Raw genomic sequence first — 22,873 nt, 5'->3', positions numbered from 1 at the left:
GAGGGCTTACTGAAACAATTATTACTCAGAACAGACCTGCTGACAACAAATGTTCATTCAAATTATTCGATCCATCCGGATCTCTGGGTCCCTAACTCTTGAAGTGACAGCACAAAACAGTTCACTAGATATAGGGTCAATGTTGTCAGTATTAAGCATTGTTATGCCCCTTTTTTTTTTTTTTTTTTTTTTTGGCAGAACGAAAACTTGGAAAATCCTGGTCACATTCAGAGATGGTGGCAAAAACAGTCAGCAATATAATTCATCTAAAAATATTTTTAATACTCAAAGTCTTGATTTTGAGCCTTTTAACATTAATTCTCCCAGCAATTTTCTAAAATTTCTAGATATAATTAAGATATTCATAAGAAAAACGTAGAGAACTCCTGTTTGCAGGTTCCTGTTTATAGTTTTAGTGCTTTAAAGTTTTTAATACACTTGCATCTTCCATTTCAAAGGTTATATTAATTATATAGGAAAAAGCTGATAGAATTTACAACTCAACAAGCCTATCCTGTAGACAAGAATATAACATACTCAGAAGTCAGAAAAACTGCATCAGCCCGGGCCTGGTGGCTCACGCCTGTAATCCCAGAACTTTGGGAGGCCGCGGTGGGTGGACTGCTTGAGCCCAGGGGCTTGAGACCAGCCTGGGCAAAATGGTGAAATCCTATCTCTACTAAAAACACAAATATTAGCTGGGTGTACTGGTGTGCCTGTAATCCCAGCTACTCAGGAGGCTGAGGCACGACAATCGCTTGAACCTAGGAGGCAGAAGTTGCAGTGAGCCGAGATCCCACCACTGCACTCCAGCCAGGGTGACAGAGTGAGACTCTTGTCTCAAAAAAAAAAAAAAAAAAAAGAAAGAAAAGAAAAATTGCATCAGTGAAGAACTTATACCAAAAAAAAAAGTCACAAAAAAAGGCTTTACCATTTGCTAGGAACCATTTCACAAAATCCACCTTTATTATAGAAATTATCTTCTGAATCGTTAAGATGGGGCAGGGGAAGGGAAAATGAAGTAGTAAGAAAAAAGAAGCGGGGAAACATTTTCTTCCTACAAAGATGAGAATAAAGTCCTCACGCTGTGTAAAAGAGGAAAATTACCAGGGTTGTCATGTTTGTCAAACAATAGAGAACCGTCTTTTCATCAGAAAAACTGTAAAGCAAGCATACACCAGCTGGACTACATCAAAAGCAATCAAAGGCAAGGCAAAAAATAAAACCTCCAACTTACCCAAATGCCTGTGGTTCAGAACGCCTAAAGAGAATTAGGCAGACAAAGTTTGTGAGCTCTGATTTACCAACACATATTGGGGTGATGATTCATATCTCCTCATGGAGACTTTATGCCTAAACGAAAATAACTGATCAAAGTGATGAGCAGATAACAGTTGAAAGTAGCAATGATAGCTAACTTCAGATCAGTAGGGAGGAAGCCAAAAGAGGCCTATGGAGAAGTGGCTATGGTTCAACTGAGGCAGTGTGATAAATAAAACCAGATGCTGGAAAGGAGTTGGGGGTAGGGTAGTGGTGGTAGAGAGCTGGTCGAGGGTGAACTAGAATACAGAGCAAAGGCATTTAGTAGTAGAGGAATGAATCTTCAGATTAAAGGATCAATATGACACTAAAACTGTTTATGTACTTGGCAAGCTGTGATCCTGCACACCTGAGTAGCAAAATCATGTGTGGAAGAAAGAAATGCAGCTTTATGAGCTCCATGTTTAGTCTCAGCAACAACAGGTGAGACAGATAGGTACAAGATTGGTAAATAATGCTAAACAGAGGCAGAAATATCTCCCTTAAAGTAAATAACTGACTTTCAAGCATATGTCAGATAGTCGCAAGACACGAAGACACTAGTAAGACCTAATAGGAAGCTTTCTAATCAAACCATCCAGCCCATATTCTAGGCAATGATACCTACTGCCATGTGATCACACTGTCTCCAAACATAAGGAACCAAAAGAAGAAAATCAAGATTCAGGAAAGCCTAATTCAAAGTAAAAATTTACTAAATACAATAGAAGTTTCTGCTGTCCAAAACAAAACAAAATTTTTTAAAAACCAGCATTTTTTTTTTAAATAAAACAAACATGTAACTTACACCAACAGATACTTATTTTAAATGCCCAGCATGATCCAGAGCCGATTAGAATCTCAATTCCTCATTTCAGAAATATTTGAAACAAAACTAGAGAAACCAGAGAATTTCACACATTCCTTCCCTCCACCTCCATAGCACTTTTTCAAGAAATACATCTATGCCACAATCAAGGCACAAGTATCTATATCTATCGATCTAACTAGCTATATATTATAGATATTCTGAAAATTCAAGGAAAATGATGACAAAGTACAGAGCATAGATCCACCTATGCAAACTATAAAGGGAACTTCGTTTAGAACAACTTATTTCCTATTGCTTTCTCACAGCATTTGAACAAATACAAATTATTGTTTTTAAACCTAAAAAAATAAATTCAATGCTACAATGTGACACCACATTTCAAAACAATGACATATCTAAAATGTGAAAGAATTTAAAAATACAGAAGCACAAGAAGGAAAGAAATTTTTCCAGTTCCAGAAAACTGCTTCTGTAAAAATATAATATTCTGTACAAGACAGTAGTGGTTCCTAAGAGAATAAATGGCTCAGAATTTGATGAAAGTGTTCCCACAGCGAACAATTCACTCTGCTTGCAGATTCCAGATGCTCAACATTCCTGACATCAGAATGGAAAAATTTACTGTTAGTCTAGAGAAATTTAATATCACCATTCTTGTCATATCCCTCATAGCTTCATTATTAGTACAAGTCTGGGGAAGCCATAAACCTATGTTAAATGATAAAAAAAGATGTTCTCTGAGTTCAATCATACTCATATAAGCAACCAAAATATCTAGAAGTCATATGGAAAAAGACTTGAGAGACAGAAAAACAAATATGTATTTACGTGTTTTTTGTCTTAGTTCTCACATTTGCATTCTGTGCAGTATGGTCAGGCATCAGACCAAAACGTTTTACTATAACCTAGGGCTAATAAACACTAAAGAACATATATCGACGCCCAGAACAACACTATAAAATTTTATTATATTAATAAAATGGGATACACCAAGCTTTAAATTTTCCACTTTGTCAAAGGTAAAATAATCAGCACTATTCGGTGCCATTCATAACAGGCTGCAATTTTTCTCATTTAAAGTATGTTTTATTTCCAAAAGTACCTATAGTACACTAAAATACTAACACAACCCTGAGAGAGGCAATCTCTTTCTCACACTTTCCCTCAACTGCGAATAACTTATTAAAGTATCAGGCAAGCTGAGTTTTTAAATATGCAAAACCATCTAAATAATTATAGTATTGCAGCTTACTTGATTTATACAATTGCTTTACACAATACAAATTGCTTTATACAATTATCTTAAAGTCTATAAATTCAGGGTGAGTTAACAGGGGAACATGCATACAACTTTACCTAACTTTCATTTTTACATGCCATCTCTAAGCTTTAAATAGGTTCCAATTTGTAATTAACTGTCAATAGTCTGTAGCTTTGCACAAAGTATTCTCTACTACCAAAATAAATATGATGGTAGTTTGATTTTTAGCAGTATTCACCCAAAATAAAAGCCATAGAAAAATGAAAATTACTTCTAAAGCTCATAAATTATGGCCTATAACTGTCCTTTCCAAAAATCGATTGCATTTACATTATATTAAAACAGTTATAGGGTTTCCTACTTGAAGTTATTGGCTATAAAAGCTAAAATGCAGTATTGACTTTATGATATTCATAGTAAGATGGGACTTATCTCAAGCATAACATGTAGTTCGACCAAAGTGGACAGTAAATCTGGATTTTACATTACATTGCAAGGTGGCAATCTAAATCTTACCTCTCATCACACTACTGTAGCCAGCATTCATTGAATTAAGTGGTAAGCAATCGACAGATCAGTAGGTGCTAACCTTGATCAGGAAGGTTATTGGTCATGGCAAGAGAAACCATGGAAGCAGAAACTGACCTATTTGGTTGTAGAGATGATGTAATAGAAAGAGAGGTAGGCTTTTCTCGTAGAACTGTTATCATAATCAACAGAAATAAAGAATGAGTATGTAGCATCTAATTAATGCTTCCCGGTTTTGCAATGGGACGAAAGCATAAAAAACATCGAGCACATGGTTGGCTCTTAATAAGCAGTAGCTGCTATTGTCATCTTAATCATATCTTCTCAGAGGCTTGTTAGTGGAATTAAAAGGCATTTAAGTGAAAGGAAGGCTCTTAGCAGAGCTCAAGGGACAGAACAATCTTAAATGGCTTTCTTTGCAAGCATTCTCCACGAACAACCTGTTACACAATAATGCAGCCCTGAACTCCTAAAGAACCTTACGCTAACAAAAAGATGAACCCTTGCTTCAATAGGGAAAGACATTGTAGGTTAGAGAGTTTGCAACTAATAATAACTAACACATGAATTTTAGAAAAATAATCTATAAACATAATCTAAGCTGTAAATGGTTTTTTTTTTTTGTTTTTGTTGTTTTTTTTTTTAGCTAAAAATAACAAACTGGTGGTTCACTACTGATTACCAAGCTAAATGCCTCCCAGCCTTTCAATCTACACTCAGGTATTCTCTAAACAGGTGACATTTTTTTAGCAACCGAATTCATAACTATTGGGATTAAATCCTTCCCACCCAAAAGAACAAAGGAGCAGCCAGCAAAACTTCCTGAAACATAATTAAATACCCAGAAACAGACTGGTGATGCACAAAGAACTGAATACAAGATAAGGGTGGCATTTCAAATCAGTTACGCGGTGAGGAATTATTCTACCAAGAGCAGTAACTGCTGGTTCACCATTTCAGAAACAAGTGAAATCAAATAAACTAGATCCCCACATAATGAGGCAAATCCCAATAATCTCATTACATCCAAATCACGTTATGAAAATTTGGTCTAAGAGACATTCGCTAGAGTAAAAATTCCTTCAAGATACTTAAGGAGGTGACTTTTCTACAACCCCTAAATTTGTTAAGAAGAAACAAAGCAACAGAGTGAAACTCCATCTCAAAAAGAAAAATAAATAAATAAATACACAATTTCACAGAGCTGAGAAAATTCAACTATAAGCGATGCTGGTGATGAATTAGTTTCTGAAAAACCTTTAGATAGTCTGTGCCTTATCTTAAAACATGTTCACTGGAGCTCCCTGAGCAATATTTTTTAAATCTAGGTTAATCGAGTTCTGCACTATATTGGAAAGAGAAGTTTAATATTTAATATGAGTGCTGGCAAATAAAATATTTTAAAGTTTTTATCAATATTTTCAATAGTGCTACGCTAGCTGTTTAATTCCATCTTAACAGAATGAAATCATCTAGATTTGATCTCCATTTTTACAGGAACTGCTTACCATCCATCCCTAAAGTTATCTTCTAAGAGGAAAAATAGTCATGTTGTTTGAATGACAAAAAAGTTCATATTCACAAACAGAAAAGACTATTTTAATATTGAACAATTCTACATCAACAGGAATCTGAACTCTACCAAGACCTTAACATATTTGGTCACTCAGGCCATCACAAATCTTTTAAGGACTGAACCCTAAGATTTGTGCTAGGATTTAAAAACAAAACAAAAAAAAAGTGGCTGGGCACAGTGGCTCAGGCTTATAAATCCCAGCATTTTGGGAGGCTGAAGCAGGAGGACCACTTGAGCTCAGGAGTTTGAGACCAGCCTGGGTAATATGGTGAGACTCTATCTCTACGAAAATAAGAAATCAGCCAGGTGTAGCGGCCTGTGCCTGTAGTCCCAGCTGAGGCAGGAGGATCACTTTAGCCCAGGAGTCGAGGCTGCAGCGAGCCCTGATTGCGCCAATGCACTCCAGCCAGAGTGACAGAGTGAGACTCTGTCTCAAAAAATTAAAAATTAAAAAACTGAACAATAAAAAATAAAAAAGCAAAACTTTTCTGTGGCAATGAATATTACAATTTTTAAAACCTAGTGATTTGGCTAATTTTAGGCAGTATTACATACACATAAGCATACTGGGGATCTGGGCTATAAAAATAGCCTCTCAAGTTCAAAACCAGCCCGGCCCATGTGGCGAAACTCCATCTCTAATAAAATTACAAAAATTAGCCGGATGTGGTGGTGGCCACCTGTAATCCCAGCTACTTGGAAGGCTAAAGCAGGAGAATCGCTTGAACCTGGGAGGGGGAGACTGCAGTGAGCTGGGATCGCACCACTGCACTCCAGCATAGGCAACAGAGCAAGCCTCTGTCTCTGTCTCAAAAAACAAAAAAACCAAAAAAAAAAAAAATAGCCTCCCAATATAACTAATCAAACTTATTAATATTTTATAAGACCACTGAAAAATACTCTCTTAAATTTAAGAGTCACTTGTTAGAGCATTTTCTCCTGAGCAAGAAACTGCTAGGAAGCGAGGATGGGCATTTTCCATACTGATCACTGAGCTCCAATCTTCTGAGGAAACAGTGCAAGAGATCAGATTAATTCTTGTTTCTTAAGGTGCGGCCTGCCAAACAATACGGGGTCCCAATAATCTTCCAAGTGGTCCACAAGCTGCTTCAGTAAGATTTTGTTCACCAATGCTCAAATCTGCAACATGATTATAATTTTTGCAGAAATCTCATTCCATCACTGTTCCATAAGGCTATATAAGTACTGTAGAGATTATGTTTGTCAGAGTTCTTCTAATTAACTTCCACTGTCATTTGCTTATTGCCATTTGTGTTTGGAGAATTACTGCTTTACATAATTACAATTATATTGAGCCATATATCCTACTGAGTAAAACGGATCAAAGACAGAATTAGTTCACAGTAGTAATTAAAAATAGTAAGGCAAACATAGAGGCTCCCAATCTTCTGAATATTTCTGAGTCTCAAGTGTTATAAGGCTACAAAAGAAAGTAAATATAAGGCTATTTACTTACAAACTGAAATGTATAATATTAGGCTTCATTTCAACATCTCTTCCCACCTAACACACGCCCACTCTATTAATGTCATTGGTCTTTATCTTGGATGCCATAAATGTCATTGCAAAAATGCACGATTTTGGCCAGGTGCTGTGGCTCACGCCTGTAATCCCAGCACTTTGGGAGGCCAAGGCAGGAGGATCACTTGAGGTGAGGAGTTTGAGACCAGCCTGTCCAACATGGTGAAAGCCCATCTCTACTACAAATACAAAAATTAGCTGGGTATGGTGGTGCATGCCTGTAATCCCAGCTACTCAGGAGGCTGAGGTGCAAGAATCACTTGAACCCAGGAGGTGGAGGTTGCAGTGAGCCAAGATCATGCCACTGCACTCCAGCCTGGACTACAGAGTGAAACTCCATCCCAAAAAGAAAAATAATAAATACACAATTTCACAGAGCTGAGAAAATTCAACTGTAAGCACTGCTGGTGATGAATTAGTTTCTGAAAACCCTTACCCGGTTAACATCTAAGGAAGAAAAAACTAACCTGCTTGACAACATATTACACTTCAAAAGAGAACAATGTGAATATCAAAGTTTAAAAAAAAAAACCTAGAGAAACTGAAGACTTCAAATTTTTTTGTTAAAATGCTCTTTTCATTGACTTTCTGGAAGTAAAACAAAGTGCTGTAACAAAATGTTGCGAGCAATATTACACCAACAAAGAAAAATTCAGCAGAATCCATTCTACGTTCTACAAATTAGCACAAAGCTAAAATTATAACCTAATATGTCCTTTATTAAATTAAAAACACGATAATTTGTTTCCCTTTTCTGGATAAAGTTCTGATCATTTTTCCTACCATTCAATATGCTCTTTCCATCCCCCGTTTAACATAGATTAATTTTATATGGCCCTTTTCTGCTATTCCATTACTGTAAGATAACAAAAGCATCAATGAAGAAAGTTTACAGGATTCCAACCTTAAAACACAGTGTGAATCTACCTGTGTTAGGAGAAGTTAAACTAAAAATGCATTTAGGTAACCAAAAAATAAAGTACCAAAACATGACCATAAGAATTAGATTTTGTTTATCAAAAAAATTAAAATAAAAAATTTTTAATTCTAAATTTAAAAATTGTGAGAGCCAATTTCCCCATCCCCAGTGCTCTGTCAGTTAAGAAATTCTGTCAAACAGTGGTATAAAGCCATCAAAGTTCTCTAGTAACTTTTAAATAAAGAACACTGACCTTTTCTGCAAATAAACACAAACTAGTGCTTTCAAGGATAAAAACTGGTAGTCACTAAATGCAGAGATGAAGAACTACATACAGTGCTGGGACAATGGGATTTCCACATACAGAAGAATGAAGTTCAACCCTTACCTCACACCACATACAAAAATTAGCTCAAAATGGATCACCGACCTAAATATTTGAACTAAGACCATAAAACTCTTACAAGAAAACATAGGAGTAAATCTTCATTACCTTGTAGTTGATAATGGATCCTTAGATATGTCACCAAAAACATAAGCAACATAAGAAAAAACTGATAAACTGAACATCAAAATTAAAAACATTTGTCCATCAAAGGACATTATCAAAAAAGTGAAAAGACAACCTACAATGCAGGAGAAAATATTTGCAGATCATAAATGTGATAAGTGTTTAATATCCAGAACATAGAGAGAACAGGGAAACTCAACAAAGACAATCCAATTAAAAAATGGATAAAAAACTTGAGTAAACATTTCTCTAAAGAAGACAAATGGCTAAAAAGTACATGTAAAACTGCACAATGTCATTAGTCATTAAGGAAATGCAAATCAAAATCACAATGAAAAATCACTCCACACTGTCCTACAATGGCTATAATCAAAAATTACAGGAAATAACAAATGCTGATGAGGATGTGGAGAAATTGGAACCCTCACATATTGCTGGTAGAAATGTAAAATGTTTCAGCATCCATGGAAAATAGGTTGGTGGTTCCTTAAAAAGCTAAACACAGAATTACCATATAACCAGGAAACTACACTCACAGAGATATACTTATTTTTGTGACAACGAATATTACATTTTTTAAACCTAGTGACTTGGCTAATTGTGGGCAATATTATATACACATAACCATCTAAATCAAGGACTCAACGAGATACCTGTATCGCAATGTTCATTGTAGCATTACACACAATAGCCAAAATATGGAAATATCTCAAGTGTCCACCAACTGATAAATGGATAAGCCAAATGCAGTATATACATACAATGGAATATTATCCACCAGAAAAAGAAATTAATTTCTGATACATGCTACAACACAGATGAACCTTGAAAACATTATGCTAAGTAAAATAAGTCAGTGAAGACAAAGACAACTACTCTATGATTCCACTTACATGAAATATCTAAAATAGACAAATTCTAGAGACAGAAAGTAGAATGGTGATTGACATGGGTTGGAGAGAGAGGGACAGGTAAAGTTACCCTTTTTTTTTTTTTTTTTGAGCCTCACTCTGTCACCCAGGCTGGAGTGCAGTGGTGCAATCTTGGCTCACTGCAACCTCCACCTCCCAGGTTCAAGCTATTCTCATGACTCAGCTTCCCAAGAAGCTGGGATTACAGGGGCGTGCCACCATGCCTAGCTAATTTTTGTATTTTTGGTAGAGACGGGGTTTCACCATGTTGCCCAGGCTGGTCTCAAACTCTAGATCTCAGGTGATCCACCCACCTTGGCCTCCCAAAGTGCTGGGATTACAGGAGTGACCCACCGCACCCAGCCAGGTCAAGTTACTCTTAATGAGAACTGAGTTTCTGTATGGGATGAAAAGAATGTTTAGGAAGCAGATAGTGGTGATGATCATAAAACATTTTGAATGCAATTAATTACACTGAATTTTACACTTAAAAATGGTAAAAATGGCACATTTTATATCATACATATTTTATCTCAATAAGAAAACCTTAAAAATGAAAAATAAACTACATAGACATCATTAAACATTGCACTCCTTACAGCAAAAACAGAATTCACACTATTGCCATAAAGATTCTAAAGTGAGCAACGAAATGAAACACAAATATTATGCACTGATAAAGATTATTGATAAAATTCCTATATGAAAGGACTTTTTTTTAACAGTGAAGGCATGCAATGTAGTAAACTAATCACTATTATGTATGCTTGCTAGCGATATTTTACCTTACCATTAAAGGAAGCTACAGATATGACAAACATTGAGACATACTCTCTGCACGCAGGAAAGACATTGTAAGAAAAGAGTACTCAGTTATTTTGCTTTTGTTTATCACTGAAAACCCCATAATACCTGGAGAGGACTTTTTCACTTAGTTCTAAATATTTTGTGAGTAGTGACAAGGACAACAGTAAGACAGTAAGTGTACTGATTCACTGTTAAAGAACACAAGCTCTGTGTACAAGGAAGTACATTACTCCCAAAAAGAAGGTATTCCCAAATGCCAGTTCATACACCGCTTGTTGTTCATAGAGAAAAGCTTGCAGTCAACTATGTGCATAACAATCTTTTTTTAAATTTAATTTTTATTTTCAGTTCCGGATACATGTGTAGGATGTGCAGGTTTGTTACATACATGTAAATGTGTGCCATGGTGGTTTGCTGCACCTATCAACCCATCACCTAGGTATTAAGCCCAGCATGTAGCTATTTTTCCTGATGCTCTCCCTTCTCCCATCCCCTACCCCTGACAGGCTCCCATGTGTGTTTTTCCCCTCCCTGTGTCCATGCATTCTCATTGTTCAGCTCCCACTTACAAGACAGAACACGTAGTGTTTGGTTTTCTGTTCCTGTGCAAGTTTGCTGAGGCTTCCAGCTCCAACCATGTCCCTACAAAGGACATGGTTGATCTTGTTCTTTTTTATGGCTGCACAGTATTCCATGTTGTATATAGACCACATTTTCTTTATTCAGTCTATCATTGATGGACATTTGGGTTGATTCCATGTCTTTGCTATTGTGAATAATGCTGAACATAATGCTATTCATAATGTCACAGTGAAGACATGCATGCATGTATCTTTGTAACAGAATGATTTATATTCCCCTGGGTATACACCCAGTAATGGGATTAGTGGGTCAAATGGTATTTCTGTTTCCAGATCTTTGAGGAATTGCCACACTGTCTTCCACAACAGTTGAACTAATTTACACTCTCACCAACAGCATAAAAGCATTTTTATTTCTCTACAGCCTCGCCAGCATCTGTTGTTTCTTGACTTTTTAATAATTGCCATTCTGACCGAACTACGTGCCCAACAATCTTAATTTGCTCCAAAAGGCAACTGAAAAGTATGAATATGAACATGCCAAATCAGCAAAGTATACTTCCTAAGCAAACTGATCTATAGTGCAAACAACTTGAACACTGGCCAAACATTTTTAAAAGAACTAAGCAGCATTTCTTGGCCAGGCACGGTGGTTCACATCTGTAATCCCAGCACTTTGGGAGGTCAAGGTGGGTGAATCACCTGAAGTCAAGAGTTCAAGACCAGCCTGGCCAACATGGTGAAACCCCGTCTCTACTAAAAATACAAAAATTAGCCGGGTGTGGTGGCGCATGCCTGTAGTCCCAGACTCAGGAGGTAGAGGCATGAGAATCACTGGAACCCAAGAGGCAGAGGTTGCAGTGAGCTGAGATCACACCACTGCACTCCAGCCTATACGATGGAGTGAGACTCCATCTCGAAAAAAAAAAAAAAGAAAAAGAAAAGAAAAAGAACTAAGCAGTTGCTTCTTATAAAAAATAAAAATTATCATTGAAATTAAAAACTTAACCCCAGCATGTAAAGGAGATCAATAAAGCTCAAAAAAGAATTAACCAAACAGAAGATAGGTGAGAATTACTCAAAGGGCTGATGGAAAGACCAAAAAAGACCGAAATAAATAAGAGGGATAAGAAAGATAAGGGATAGAAGAAATGTCTTACGCATATTTAACTGGCACACTAGAATGATAGGAGAGAGGAAGAATGAAGTACAGATAACATTTTAAAAGATTAACAGCTGAAAATTTTCCAGAATTCACAAAATACACGGATATATAAGCATTCAAAAGGTCAAATGAGTTCTGGGTACGGCATAGAAAGTGAAATTCCACCTAGACACAGAATAGTGAAAGTGCAGACAGCTAAGAAAAAAAAGAAAATAATAAAAACAGCCAGAGAAAGAAGCCAGATTACTTCCAAAGAGAGAGCCTGACAACTGACTTTTAAATAGCCACTTCGAATATATAATTTCATTGCTTCTTGTTTTCAGCACACTGAGGAAAAAATAATAACTGCTAACCTAGCATTATGTGCTTGGTAAAAACTACTTCCAAGAATGAGCGCAAATAAAAACATTTTCAGCAATAACAGAGACAGTTTGATAGCAGTAGACCTTCAAAATCGGAAATTCTAAAGATTTTTACTGTAAGCAGATGGAAAAACCATGGTGGATGAAAATGCTGAGTTGTGAGTTGGAGGTAAACAAAGAAAATGGTAATATGTGAGGAACTCTAAATGAATACTGATAATATAAAACCGTGACAATGGGCTGGGTGCGGTGGCTTACGCCTGTAATCCCAGCACTTTGGGAGGCCGAGGCGGGTGGATCACGAGGTCAGGAGATCAAGACCATCCTGGCGAACACAGTGAAACGCGTCTCTACTAAAACCACAAAAATTAGCCGGGCATAGTGGTGGGCGCCTGTAGTCCCAACTACTCGGGAGGCTGAGGCAGGAGAATGGCATGAACCTGGGAGGCAGAGCTTGCAGTGAGCCGAGATTGAGCCACTGTACTCCAGCCTGGGCGACAGAGCAAGACTCCGTGTCAAAAAAAAAAAAAACTGTGACAATGATGTCTTCAAGGTCTGGGTTTTTTAATTTAAAATAGAGAATGAAAATACATGACACAGTAGCATGTAAGTTGGGAACATATGAAGTAGAAGTCTTTTAAGGTCCTTAGCTTGTCCATGGTGACAACAAAGGCAGTGATTAATGCTGAAATTTTACAATAAAGGATTCAAGTAATATTGAAGGAAATTACCAAAAGAACAGAAAGAGAATTTATAACATCAAGAAAGTTAGAGGGGAAAAACGAAAATGATAGAGATATTCTAATCAATCCAAAGAAGATAAAAATAACAGAAAAAAAGGAAGAATAGGACAAAGAGAAAGCACAAAATGGGATGGTAGATTTTAAGTTTTAAAAGTCAGTCATTATGTTAACTGTATTGAAAATACTCCAGTTGAAAGCAAAGATTGGTGCAACCCCAAAAAGCTTCAATTACAAGCAATTCACAAGAGCTCTATCAATACATCAGGAACACAGAGAAGCCGAAAGTAAAAGGATAGAAAAAGATAAGCCACTCAATGCTAACAGAAAAAGAAGTATACACTTCAATATAAAATTTTTTTAAAGGCTTAATTTACCAACAAAATAACATATTTAAATATACAAAAGAAAGCCAGGCACAGTGGCTCACGCCTGTAATCCCAGCACTTTGGGAAGCTGAGGCAGGCAGATCACTTGAGGTCAGAAGTTCAAGACCATCCTGGCCAACATGGTGAAACCCCATCTCTACAAAAAAAAATACGAAAAGTTAGCTGGCATGATGGTGCATGCCGGTAGTCCCAGCTACTCCAGAGGCTGAGGCAGGAGAATTGCTTGAATCCAGGAGGTGGAGGTTGCAGCGAGCCAAGATTGCGCCACTGCACTCCAGCCTGGGCGACAAAGAGAGACTCTGTCTCAAATAAATAAATAAACTAAACAAAAACTGATAGAACTACAAGATAAATCCACAATCGCTGAGGGAGATTTTTAAAACTACTTATCTTGGTAACTGAAAGAATAAGCAACAACAACAAAAAATCAATTAGAATACAGAATATTTGAATAACTTAATTAATAAGCTTGACCTAATAGACACATATGGAAAACTACACTCAATAATTACAGAATATACCTATTGTTAAACACATTCAGAATACTTATTGAAATTAACCATATGTCTAGTCATAAGTCTAAACAAATTTCAAAGGACTAAAATGGTGCAAATTCAGCTTTCTGACCACAAAGCAATTAAGTTAAAAAATCAGTAACAAAAACAAAAACTGAAAAAACCTCTTATGCAAATTTTTTATTCTAAATAATCAATTACAAAAATTCTAAAGCAAAGGAAACACTTAATAAAATTAGAAAATAGTTTTAAATTATACCACAAATAAAGCCAATAAAACTTAGTGAGAAATAGTCTTAAATGTGAACATTAGGAAAAGGGAAAGATTAAATATTCATAAACAAAATATTTCTAGAAATTAGAAAAAGAACAGTAAAAACTAATGAAATAAAAACAAATGTACAATACAGAAAATAAAGCCATAAGTTTTACATCTAAAAAGACTAATAGAATTGACAAAACTCTCACAAAATTAAGAGGAGAGAGGAAGAGAGTGCAAAAATTACCAATATCAGGACCAAAAAAAAAAAGCATCAATATAGAAACTACAGGTATGAAGTAATAATAATATGAATAATTTTTCCCAAAAAATTTGAAAATTCTAATAAAATAGACAGTCTTAGAAAACTGTAATTCACCAAAATTGACTCAAGAAGAAACAGAAAGCTAGAATATTCTTTTAACTTTTAAAATGAATGAATTAGTTACCAAAAATCATATCAAAAAGAAAATTCCCAGGTACAGCTGACCTAAGTTAATTAAAATCTTTCACAAACTCTTCCACAGAAGGGGAAAGGCTCCTCCCAATACACTACACGAGACCAGCATGACTTTGTGAAATTTGGGAAAGAATGAAAAAGTGAAATTACAACTGAACTCACTCATCAACACAGATCTCAAATTCTAAACAAAATACAAGCAAACCAAATCCAGAAATATATAAAAAGGACAGTAAATTATGACCAAATTGGGTTTATCCCTAGAATGCAAGTTGGTTTAACATTCAAAAATCAATGTAAGGCCAGGCACAATAGCTCACACCTGTAATCCCAACACTTTGGGAGGCCAGTGGTGGAATGATTACTTGAGCCCAGAAGTTTGAGACCAGCCTGGGCAACACAGGAAGACCTTGTCTCTACAAAAAAAAAAAAAAAAAAATTAGCCAGGCATGGTGGCATGCGCCTATAATCCCAGCAACTTGAGATACTGAGGCAGGAGCATCCTAGGAGTTTGAGGCTGCAATGAGCTACAATTGCACCACTGCACTCCAGCCTGGGTGACAGAGTGAGACCCTGTCTCTTAAAACACACACACGCGTGCACACACACACACACACAAATTGATTGGTAATGTAAGATGGATTGGATTGCTTTTCTCTTCTCTTAAAGAAAATAGTACACACGAAGAGGCAAGCAAAGAGTAGACAGCCAAAAATATAGAAGAAAAAGCTTTATGGAGGTGTGTCAGGGAGTTAATTTTTTTGAAATTATACTTTTCTCCTGGATTCTATAATACTTGTTATATGTAGCCACTTTTGAAAAATTACAATGTGTTTTCATTTTTTTTATTCTAAATAAATATTCACTTTCAAACTAAAAACTGCTTATGGTGTAATTCCATTTATAAAGTTCAACCAGCAAAATTAAACCGTATTGCCTATGAATGCTTATATAAATCATAAACTCTGCCTTACGCGGAGTGTGAGGTAGGAGTCATTAAGGGGGTTGGGAAGACTGTGACTGAGAAGAGATACGCAGGCTGCCTTCAAGGTGTTGGAATTTGTGACCTAGGTGGATGTTGGTCACGTGGATATGACCAGGTCACATGGATGCTGGCTTATAACCACTTTTAAAACGTTACTTATAAAGGATTTTTATGTGCATTTCTGTACCTATATTATATTTCACATTATATGGTGCTTGTATAAATCATAATGAAATTACAAAACTGAAACTAATATAGGTATTATGCAGGAAAGGACTGACTCCATAAGATTAAAAACTATAAAGATACTATGGCACTATCCCGGGAATAAAAATAAAATCAACTCTCTAGCTAATAAAAGTTGTTTCCCATGGGTTAACAATTCCGATACTGCTATACTGGTACACATACACTGGGACTGAACAATTAAGTAAATCTGTGGTGGATGGTAGTAGCAGGTTTTCCACTGTTGGAGGGGGAAGAGGCTACAATGATCTATTTGCCAATGATTAGAGTTTAAAACATCAATGAGAACTCATATTTAATTTAGTATAGTTACAGATGATTACACATAGAAATGTTCATATATGCTTATGTGTGTGTACGCATGGGTTAACCTACACACATACATTTCTTTGCTCGTCAGCTGAAAGAGCCTTAAAGAAACAACACTCCGGCCGGGCGCGGTGGCTCACGCCTGTAATCCCAACACTTTGGGAGGCTGAGGCAGGCGGATCACAAGGTCAGGAGATCGAGACCATCCTGACTAACACGGTGAAACCCCGTTTCTACTAAAACAAATACAAAAAATTAGCCAGGCGTGGTGACGGGCATGTGTAGTCCCAGCTACTCGGGAGGCTAAGGCAGGAGAATGGCATGAACTTGGGAGACGGAGCTTGCAATAAGCCGAGATAGCGCCACTGCACTCCAGCCTGGGTGACAGAGCAAGACTCTGTCTCAAAAAAAAAAAAGAGAAAAAAAAAAAAGAAACAATACTCCAAGGCTGAGTGCGGTGCCTCATGCCTGTAATCCCAGCACTTTGGGAGGCTGAGGCAGTAGCATCACTTGAGCTCAGGAGTTTGAGACCAGCCTGGGCAACACAGGGTAACCCCATCTCTACCAAGAAGAAAAGAATTGAAAAGAAAAAAGAAAGGAAAGGAGAGGGAGAGGGAAAGAAGAGAGAAGACAGAGGAGAGAGGAGAGAGGAGAGAGAAGGGAGGAGGGAGGAGGGATGAGAGAGGAGGGAGGAGAGAAAAGAAACGAAACGAAACCAAAGGAAAAAGAAACAACACTCCAGTAGCGATGAGCAAACCTATTGCCCAGATCTTGGTTTCTAAGCCCATTCCCCAACGAAAGGAACGAGAGCTCCTTAAAGAAATGTCTACTTCTAGGACTGAGGCAGGAAATATACAAGATGAGCCAAGAATATTTGTAGTATCAAAAGTAAGGAAGTGATAAAAACAAATGAGCGCACGTTGATGGGGGTTATCAAAGAAGCCACCTCAAAGAGCTCCCAAGGGCCAAAGCTGGAACAATTTGAGCAACAAAATAAAGTAGTCATGGCTTATAACCCAAATTACAAAATAAGTATCCATGACTCCCTATTGATCTGAATGATTGAATAAATTAATAAATGGGAGAGAAAAGACAAAGAATTCCAAATAATCTAGATAGCCCCTTTACCCTAAAGGAGGAGAAATGGCACACACTACTCTAAGTGTGGGCTGCACAGAGAGACTTTTTCCAAAGATTACAGTATGGAAAGGGTGAAAAAAAGAGAAATCTTACAGTGGAGAAACCTGACAAACAGTACATTAGGCAGGTCACCAACATTAATGTCAACAGTTATAAATCGAGTTGATAGAATGTACCCTCACTGTGATATGACGACAATGGCCCTTCACCACTGTGACCTGACCCCACAAACACATAACCCCAATCTTTTCACAAGAAAAATATCAGACAAATTTCAGGAGAGGGGAATCCTTACACTATACGTGACCAGAACTCCTCAAAACTCTCAAGGTCGTCAAAATCAACGACCGTCTTTTGGGTTTTGTTGTTTTTTGTTTTGTTTCGTTGTTTTGTTTTTTTTCGAGACAGGGTCTCACTCCATCATCCAGGCTAAAGTGCAGTGGTGCGATCACTGCTCACTGCAGCCTGGACCTCCCAGGCTCAGGTGATCCTCCCACCCCAGCCTTCCAGGCAGCTGGAACTACAGGCACATGCCACCATGGCCCAGCTAATTTTTTGTATTTTTAGTAGAGATATGGTTTCACCAGGTTGCCCAGACTGGTCTCAAACTTCTGGGCTCAAGAGATCTACCTGCCTCAGCCTCCCAAAGTGCTGGGATTAAGGTGTCAGCCACTGTGCCTGATTTCTAAAGTCTTAGAAACCATTATGGCCAAGAGAAGTTTAATGAGCGTTGACAACTAAATGTAATATGGTATTACAAATGAGATCCTGGAACCAAAAAAAAAAAAAGACATTAACGGAAAATGAAGGAAATCTGAATAAAGTATAGATTTTAGTTAATAATCATGTTCAATATCGTTTCTCCAATTAAAATGAATTTACCATACTAATATAAGACGCTAATAACAGGGGAAACTAAGGCAAGGCATATTGAAACTCTGTACTGTCTTCATAGTTTTTCTGTAATTCTAAAATTGCTCTAAAAAATAATCTATTAAAAAAATTTAATATAATCAACAGATCATTACAGCCAAGGAGGAGAACATAGAACATACATGTAATGCTGAATTATGATAGAGGGGATATTAAAAATATACATGGAAAGAACAGACTATTGAATAAGTGATCTGGGGATTACTTGGTGGGCCACATGAAAAAATAAAATCAGATGAGATTAGACTCTACTGCCATGCTCCACATACAGATTGCAGTTGGATTACAATTTCAAATGTGTAAAAACAAATCTTTAAAATAACTACTAAAAATCTTAGAGAATATCTTCATAATCCTGGCATAGGAAAGTCCTTCTTAAGCAGAAGAAAAGTAGCACGCAAATCAATACAGAAAAGATTGATTTGACTACAAAAAAGTTTTCAACTATTATAGAAGAAATGTTATTATTTAAGGAATAAAAAGGACAAATGACTGACCAGAAGAAATGATGTTCAACCTATAATGGCTCAAAGGATTAATATACAAAATATAAATACATTCTGCATGTAAATTAGAAAATGATAAACCAGTACAAACAATGGGGAAGAGATATGAATAGATGAATCATAGAGGAATGGCAATGAAACAAATGAAAATACGCTAGCTATCAGTAGTAATGCACATTTCACACTTAAGAGTTCATGTTTTTCCCAACAGATTGGTAAAACTTATAAAGATGGACAATATTTAATATTGCCAAGAATGTAGGGGAAAGGATCTTTAATACCCTGACCGTAGATTATTTGGTGGTTTAACCACTCTGGAAGACAATTTGACATCATTAAATGTGTACATCTTCCCTTCCAAAAAAATTTACAAAAGGAGCAAAACCAGGCTTTCGTTAACAGCAATATGGTTCACTAAATAGCGATATGATGGAAAAGTATGCATTAGTTTAAAAGAATGAGATAAATATATAGATGTATAGAGAGATTATAGATAAACATGTGTAAACACACAAACACTTTTCTATATTTAACATGGGAATATCTCTCCAAGAATATAGTTTGGTGTAGAAAAAAAGTTGAATAATACTAAATAGGGCATAACAAAATCTGTGACTAAAAAGAAAAGGAAAAGAGACTCAAGAACCATGTATTTATGACATATACTTGCAAGTACTGAATGAACAGGAAACTCTTACAGGCTACTTATCAAACGGAGAAAAAAAAAATGAGATCGGGGAAAGCGGCATGTTTTTATGTATTACTTGTATAATAAGATTTTTTTTTTTCTTAGTGAAATAAGCAAGGAGGGAAAGAAGAAGTAGTAAAAGTTTTACACGAAATGTATTTTCCCAAATGAGCAATCCATGTATCTAGGCTGCTGTTAGTCGGGTGCCTTGCTCCTGTGGCACCAGGGTCTGAGTCTAACTCTGTTCCCCTGGAAACCTGATAACAGGATGACATCAGCCATACTGCTAAGCAACGCTGCTTAGGGGAAAAATGACCCCTGACTGGCCAGTTGCAAACATCTGATGCATACGCCGTACTTTGCGGCTTCTGTAAATGCAGACACTCTTGTCTTCTGTGCTTCGCTCAAACCTTGTGGGGAGATAAGGTCAAAAAACATCATAAAGCAAGGTGTCATTCAGATTGGCACTTTAGATTTGCACTAAGCGAGCTGGCTGTGTGTGGAAAAGCCCTTTTTAAATTCTTGATAGCCTATGCTATTTTTCATGACTGACATCTAAACTGCCTTATAAACTATAAATACTCCATTTTAATCCTCCTTCAAGTAATATGTAAGCAACAATATTTTGCATTCAATTAAACTAAGGCATTTGGGGTGAACAGCAAGGTTTAAAACATATTCATTACACAACTGTAGTAAATTTATGGTTCACATAAATTTTATCCATAATTTCCCAAAGCACCATGGAAAGTTAAATCATTCATTTTTATAAAGTAGAACACAATGTGGGACTATATAAAACCTAAAAAGGAGAAAAAAATTTCCAAAGGGTCTGACTTCCAAGTTACGGTCTTGAGAAAGAAAAGCTTTACGTAATTTAACAATCAAACTTCTTGCTGACAAAAACGAATCCTCAGTGTAAATCACAATGGAAAAAAAAAAATCATTCTTGATAGATAAAGATGAGACAAAACAAAACAAAACAAAAAAAAGACGGGACAAAACTTGCCAACATATAACTACGGATATGCCCGAAATGGCAAAGAATTACATTTGCAAATAGTGCAAATGAAAATGCCAGTGTAACATAATACAAGATAAAACTGAATTTGTGTTTTGGCATTTTTGAGATTATAGCACCAGTCATTGTAATTGTCCCACCTGAGACAGTCATCTCGGCTGGTTAGAGAGCTATATCAACCAAATTCAGGATGGCCCCATATAAAACAGAGAACATTCCTTTTCGTCATACTGTGTTATCACTTCTTTCAAGGGGCTTTAAAAATGCATGACAGAGGCCCCCAACCCCATTTACATTTTGTTTTAGTAGTTCTTAGAGGCATCCAGGATTCTACACTTTGAAAAAGTGCTGATTCTGGTCCAGAATAGGACCTCAAAGAGGCATCTACCATCACACTTCTACTTCCCTGAATCAGATTAGAAGGGGAGGATTTTATGTACACATGCGTGCATGTGAGTTTTTTTTCCTTTCTTAGAAATATCTACTCTAGGTATCTCAAAGTCTTATAACTGATAATAACATGAAATGTTTGTTAGTTTTAACTGAATCCCTTAACAATATATATCAATTTCAGAATAGTTTTACCTCTGGTGACAGAGAGAAAACAGAGAATTGGGGTAAGGATAATGGTTTAATTCTTAAAAGAAAAAAAGAGAAAAATCAGAATCAAGTGTGGCAAACAGTTCCTACCTGTTATACAACTGAGTGAAGGATAATATGGGTATCACAGTATTTGCCATACTTTTCTGTAAGTTTCAAATGCTTAATTTTTTAAATTAAATGCACAGAATTATTCTAAAAGCAAGACAGTATGAGAGCATCAGCACACGCCATCACTACCTGGAGAAAGAGGCAGGGAGCCCATGTCCTCCAGTAACTGTTACCTAGGAGGGCATCCCTGAGTTGATCTCATGCCCCTAGAGTTGGTGACAGAGAAACAAGTATGATCTGCCTGAATGCTTAAAGCAACGTTGTATTTCACTGTGAACAAGATTTAAGCAAAGATGGAATAAGAACTGCCCCTCTTGGGGTCACATACCGGTGTCACTCCCAGATCCTGTTGACAAAGCTGGCATGATGCAAGGTGTAGGAACAGGTCAGCCGACCGCTCTCCACACACCCTGCCCTCAGACAGCCACAGGGAATTCCAATTCAACAGCCTGCAGCCACGTTGTCTACCAAGATCTGTATATTTTGTAAGTCGTTTCTAGAAAGGAAAGAAACATTTATCTTTTTTAAAAAGGGACCGTCACCAAATCACAACATTCTGTAACTAATTCAAAATTCTCATCCCAATCACTATTGGGGACATCACAACTCTTCAGAATTTTTTCTACAGACCACATGCAAACACGAACTGTGAGAGTTTCTGGTGTTGATGAGCAACTTCTGATTGAAAGCGTGAATATTCTGAATGCGTGTGTTGAGGCTTCCTTAAAGATTTTTACATTTGGGTTGTGGAATGCTGACTGGATACATGGATAATTTTAAGAAGCTTCTGTAAGTCAACGCCATTCTCAACTTCATTCCCTGTGTTACCGTAATTCTCAGCTATATTTCTAAACATAGAACAGAGACTATATAAATTGTCAGAAACTTATAATTAATTTTTTTTTTTTTTTTTGATACGGAATCTTACTCTGTCACCCAGGCCAGAGTGCAGTGGTGCGATCTCGGCTCACTGCAACCTCTGCCTCCCAAGTTCAAGCAATTCTCCTGCCCCAGCCTCCTGAGGAGCTGAGATTACAGACGCCTGCCACCAAGCCTGGCTAATTTTATTTTTTTATTTTTATTTTTTTTTAAATAGAGACGGGGGTTTCACCATGTTGGGCAGGCTGATCTTGAACTCCTGACCTCAAGTCATCTGCCTGCCTCGGCCTCTCAAAGCACTGGGATTACAGGTGTGCGTCACTGCACCCAGCCTAATTGTATTTTTTTAAATAGCTCATCCTAATATGACAAATGCATGGTTCTCTAACTGAAGTCTGCAACTAACCTTGAAGGAATATTTACTAGAATGGAAGCAAGATGTTATTATAGATTTACAGAAATGTTAGTAATCCAAAGTAAATCTAACAATCCAAGCTAGCATACACAAGTAAATTCCTTTAGTAAAAACTAACCCTTGCTGTATCTGGAAAAATATTAACTTTTTTCAGTAACTGTCTTAACTAGTGTTTATCCTCAGATAAGCGGTAAAGGCAGTAGAGCATATTAGTTAAGAACAAGGGATCTAGAGTTTGACCTAATCTTTAATGCTGCTAGTTCTGTGATCTTCAGCAAGGAATTTCATCTTCTTAAGCCTTAACTTCCTTATACGCAAACAGAGACATGAGTAAATTAGAACTGTTCGGTAATTAAATATACTCATGTAATGCAGTGTCTGAC

The 22,873-nt window shown here is 36.7% G+C and overlaps 1 protein-coding gene across 9 annotated transcripts in view; it reads right to left on the bottom strand.

Annotated features, from left to right (window-relative positions):
* MPP7 (membrane palmitoylated protein 7) overlaps positions 1-22,873 on the bottom strand; it is a 252,173-nt gene that overhangs the window by 161,263 nt on the left and 68,037 nt on the right. For all 9 annotated transcript variants that reach the window (XM_009214166.4, XM_009214164.3, XM_009214167.3 and 6 more), the window contains one exon: positions 21,525-21,692. In XM_009214166.4, the coding sequence (XP_009212430.1) occupies positions 21,525-21,561 (37 nt within the window). In that variant the 5' untranslated portion in view covers positions 21,562-21,692. The remainder of the gene's footprint in view (positions 1-21,524; positions 21,693-22,873) is intronic.

This window comes from Papio anubis, chromosome 11, assembly GCF_008728515.1.
Source record: "Papio anubis isolate 15944 chromosome 11, Panubis1.0, whole genome shotgun sequence".
NCBI lineage: Eukaryota > Metazoa > Chordata > Mammalia > Primates > Cercopithecidae > Papio > Papio anubis.
Note: the sequence above shows the minus strand (reverse complement) of the source record. Positions and strands in the feature narration are given on the sequence as shown.